Raw genomic sequence first — 5,000 nt, forward strand, 5'->3', positions numbered from 1 at the left:
CCAGCTTGACTTAATCGCATACACACGTACACAAAAATTAGTGCGACTTTAAGAAACATTACCACGCCTGCAGAGATTTCGGGATTATTGTCGTGTTTTCTAGTCGGGAGTTTCGGTTCGGTTGTGTTAGACCCGTGCTGTTGAAGCAGCTGTTCGTTTGGCTTGGAAACAGGCTGTTCCAAGCACTCAGTGCAGTGGGGGACTGAATGGTCATTCAGAGTATCAGTACACGTGTGTAGGCTATCCGTTTGCCTGGTTCATATCAGGTTAACAAAGTCCATATATGTGTGAAAATAAGAACCCGCTGTGTGAAGAACGGTCACGGAGTTTTCTAGGTTAACTCTTTCCATACGAACGGCGAAAGAGACGACGTTAACAGCGTTTCACCCCAATTACCATCATCAAAATATTGCAAGCGGAAGGCTGTTATACTGAAGACGTGAATGTGGACAAAGAATACCACAATTCTGACGACGGAAACTAAAGGTTGGGTCATTCAGACACCCACTGGACATCCGAGGTGTCTGTGTAGAGGAGAAGAGAGGACTGGCCGTACTGAGTGAGTTAAGTCAAGCCAGTTTCCGGGTTGATTAAAGTCCCTGTTTTCACACTGACTACGTGGAAAAAAAGAAGAAGAAGAAAAAAGAAAATAGAAGAAGAAGCTCCTCAACCTCAAATGCTGGATTCCCGCGTATGCGCCCTCCCCACCCCACCGCCGATCCTCGCTGCTGCACCGACGATAGCCGCGGCGGCCCCCGGAGTCGGCAGCAGCAGCAGCAGCAGCACTACAACGATGTCACTTGTGGGCCCCGACTGGCCCTACAACCCGCTTCTGGAGCGCTGGGGACTCGGGGGGATTCGCAGCGGCAGCAGTGGCGGGGGTTACAGTAGTATCGGTGGCGGTTTGGTGGACACCGTGTGTATGGGGGGTCCTCTCCCGAGGTTCCAGCTTCCTCTGATGACGCTCCCGCCAGCTTTGTGGAGGAGACCTTCTTCTGTGTGGAGGTCCCCTCCTCCTCCTCCTTGTCCTCCTCCTCCTCCCTGTCTTCCTCCTCCTCCTCCTCCTCCTCGTGTGGTGCTGTCCCCTACTTTGTCCCCGTGCCACCGTGAGTCTTGTCACGTCCCTATGCTGCCCCTGTTGGCTTCGGGGACCACGGCTACTGCAGGGCTGAGTCATCTGTTGCCCGATAGCTGTTACTACCTCGATTCGCCACGGCTGTGGTGTCCGTGCTACTGTGGCTGTGGCGGCAAAGGTACGCTTAGAGGGTGGGGGTCAGTCGTGGTGTGTGTGTGTGTGTGTGTGTGTGTGTTTGGTGTGTGTTTGTGTGTGTGTGTTTGTGTGTATTTGTGTGTGTGTGTGTGTGTGTGTGTGTTTGGTGTGTGTGTGTGTGTGTGTTTGGTGTGTGTGTGTGTTTGTGTGTTTGGCGTGCGTGTCTGTGTGTGTGTTGTTAATAAAAATTTCCGTACATTAAAAACTGACAGCAACAACAACAACATATCTTTTGTACTGAGTAATTAATTTCTTGTCAGAGTTAACTGTGCCGCATCAGACTAACAAAGACATGTTGTCATGTATAGCGCTGTCAGTGTAGCCTATTTAGCGTTTTCAGCGCCGGATTATGTTCTATCCATCAAAGACGCGATGAGTGACAAGATAGATAGACAGACAGAGAGAGAGAGAGAGAGAGAGAGAGAACAGAGCAGCCCCACCGGATATGATATTTAACACGCATTTGCATCAGTTTCCATCGTAGTTTAAGATGACTCGAAAGAAGAGCACAGATTTTGAACGTGGCCCCCACACGCTATCCTCACCCCTAACACACACACACACACACACACACACGGTGCACATTTATCAGAACTGGTGTTCGGACAGTTACAGCGTCAGTGCACTAGCACCCTTTCCTCAGGACCACCACTATCATCCTCCTCCACCCTCCCATCCCATCTCTCTCACATGAGTCTGTATCCGTTTCCCCCGTGTGTCAGTGTGTGTGTGTGTGAGAGAGAGAGAGAGAGAGGGGGGGGGGGGGCGGGGGGCTGGGGGAAAGGCGGGGTAGGGGGGGGAGACAGATCTGTATCCATTCATCTTCTGTGGCTTATGCTTTTAAAGGTATATATCTGCTTCAGTTTCCCGTCTCCCCAAAACATCTGAACAACGTTTTACACAAAACCAGACAACTGGATCCTTGTTGGAGAGAGAGAGAGAGAGAGAGAGAGAGTTGTAAAGAAGGATGTCTTGGCGCGTGGGCGTGCGATAATGTGTGCTCTTTTTTTTTTTCTTTTCCTTTTTTCTTGTACCCTAGAGAGGGGGTGTGGGGTGATGGATTTATTGTCAAAATAAAAGTAACGAGCCAGTAAAAGATAGAAGTGAAGTAACGTTTCTCGGCTGTTTCACTTAGAACGTTGTTGCTTGCTTTTTTGGCTTTTTTTTTTCTTCTTTTTTTTTTCTTTTTTTTTCTTGCTTTCTTTTTCTTTTTTTCTTTTTTGGTTTGTATTTTCAGATTCAGTTTCTCAAGGGGGCGTCGCTGCGTTTAGACAAATGCCTATTTCTATACGCTACGTTATATCTGCTAGGCAGATGGCTGACCAGCGGCATAACCCATGTGTACAGTGTATGAAACTGGATTTCGTTCACACAATCTTTTTGTCACAATAGATTTCTGTGTGTGAAATTCGGGCTGCTCTCCCCAAGGAGAACGCGTCGCTACACTACAGCGCCCCCCCCCCCCCCCTCCCCCCCCTCCACCCCCCCCTCTCTCTCTCTCTCTCTTGCGTGCAGTTTTATTTGTTTTTCCTATGGAAGTGGATTTTTCTACAGAATTTTGCCAGGAACAACCCTTTTTGTTGCCGTGGGTTCTTTTACGTGCGCTAAGTGCATGCTGCACACGGGACCTCGGTTTATCGTCTCATCCGAATGACTAGTGTCCAGACCACCACTCAAGGTCTAGTGGAGCGGGAGAAAATATCGGCGGCTGAGCCGTGATTCGAATCAGCGCGCTCAGATTTTCTCGCTTCCTTGGCGGACGCGTTACGTCTAGGCCATCACTCCACTTTTTTGACAGAGGACAGCGGTTAAGTTGCCATGGGTTCTTTTCCAGTGCGCAAAGCATGTGCTGCACATGGAATCTCGGTTTATCCGTCTCATCCGAATCCGCGACTGGGTGGGCTGTTAGTTCGAGAGTCAAACTTGGGAGAAAGGGCGATACGGAGATTTGAACCCCCACCCTCACGGATACTGTATTGGCAGATAAACGTTCTCCATTCTGTCACCTTCCTCAAAAAAAAAAAAGTAAAGAGAAAAAAAAAATTATGTACCGTAACAGATTCCTTAATGATGCTAATTTAAACACACCACTTACATTCAACGCAGAGAACACCGTGTCTTTTAAGTTTTTAGTTTATTTTGTTTATTTTATTTTTGTTTGTTTAGAAGGCATTAGCATTGACGTCAGCGCTTCGAAAGCACCTTGCTGGTTTCCATTGTCAAGGGGTATACTTTATAGTGGCTGTGGTTATGACTGCTCAAGTCGACGCGAGAAGGGCTGCCATTCATAACTTGTTGTCCTTTTGTTGTTTGAAGTGTCGCAGCTGAAAAAAAAAAAAAAAAGACTGTTATTCCTTCGTCCCTTACTTACTGTTTTGCCTACCCTGTAGTGTGTGTGTGTGTGCAACGGCGCTACTACTTTCTTTCTTCTTTCTTTTTTTTTCTTTTTTTCTTTCTTCTTCTTTTTCTTCATCTTCTTTTGGTTCTTCGTGTTCTTTCTTGCTTTTTTTTTTTTTCTTTCTTCTTGTTAATTTTCTTGTTCGTCTTTGTCCTCTTGTTTTTCTTCTTCTTCTTCTTTCTTTCTTTCTTTCTTTCTTCCTTCCTTTCTTCTTCTTCTTCTCCATTCCTTCCTCTTTCTTACTTTCTTTCTTTCTTTCTTTCTTTCTTCTTCTTCTTCTTCTTCTTCTTCTTCTTCTTCTTCTTCTTCTTCTTCTTCTTCTTCTTCTTCTTCTTCTTCTTCTCCATTCCTTCCTTCCTTCCTCCATTCTTTCCTTCCTTTCTTCTTCTTCTTCTCCATTCCTTCCTTCCTTCCGCCCTTTTCTTCTTTTCTTCTTCTTCCCTGTGGTGTATGCAACAGCGCTGCTTCTTCTTCTTCTTCGTTCTTCGCTCTTCGTTCTTCGTTCTTCTTATTCTACTTTTTACCTTCTTCCTCACTTCCTGTCTTCTCCCCTTCTGTGGCCAGCAGAGTGAGGAGGTGTGGAGAAGATAAAGCCTGTGACGCTCAGGCTTTAACTCACTCAGTACGGCCGGTCCTCTCTTCTCCTGTACACAGACCCCTCGGATGTCCAGTGGGTGTCTGAATGACCCAACCTTTAGCTTCCGTCGTCAGAATTGTGGTATTCTTTGTCAACATTCACGTCTTCAGTATAAGAGCCTTCCACTTGCAATATTTTGATGATGGTAATTGGGGTGAAACGCTGCTAACGTCGTCTCTTTCGCCGTTCGTATGGAAAGAGTTAAATTATGTACACGGTGTGTGCTACTGCCAGTCAGTCTTTGCCAACACTATTAGAATACATTCATTGTGAATGAAAGTGTGTGTGTGTGTGTGTGTGTGTGTGAGGCCATCTTTGTCTCTGCTGATCGAGAAGAAATGGAGCGATGCTCTTCTAACACATGGAATAAAGCTGTCGTTTCTCTTTCTCTTTTTCTTTTTCTTTCTTTCTGTTCTTTCTTTTCTTAATTTGGTTTCGTAGAGTACAGCTGTCATTGATTATTCCCCCAAAACTCTTACTTCATTGACAAGTTGTGGCTGATAGTGATAAAATAATAATAATAATAATAATAATAATAATAATAAACAAAAAAACAAAAAAAAACAAAAAAAACCCAGATTATAACCGTCCTCCTTTTAAGTTTAATCAGGCATGAGGTGCTTTTAGCTTTTACTGACTTTTCGCCGGGTCCTCCCCCACCCCCTTCCCAATGACCCCCTTCTTCTCACACACAC

At 45.7% G+C, this 5,000-nt stretch overlaps 1 protein-coding gene across 2 annotated transcripts in view; it reads left to right on the forward strand.

Moving 5' to 3' along the window:
* The window catches only part of LOC143299653 (uncharacterized), a 50,688-nt gene that overhangs the window by 12,213 nt on the left and 33,475 nt on the right, over positions 1 to 5,000 (forward strand). Inside the window, exon 1 of one of the 2 annotated variants that reach the window (XM_076612963.1) lies at positions 570 to 1,253. The exons of the other annotated variant lie outside the window; for it this stretch is intronic. Coding sequence (XP_076469078.1) covers positions 677 to 1,253 — 577 coding nt within the window. The 5' untranslated portion in view covers positions 570 to 676. Of the gene's footprint in view, positions 1 to 569; positions 1,254 to 5,000 lie in introns of those variants that run through there. 2 annotated transcript variants of the gene reach the window in all.

Source organism: Babylonia areolata, chromosome 25 (assembly GCF_041734735.1).
Source record: "Babylonia areolata isolate BAREFJ2019XMU chromosome 25, ASM4173473v1, whole genome shotgun sequence".
NCBI lineage: Eukaryota > Metazoa > Mollusca > Gastropoda > Neogastropoda > Buccinidae > Babylonia > Babylonia areolata.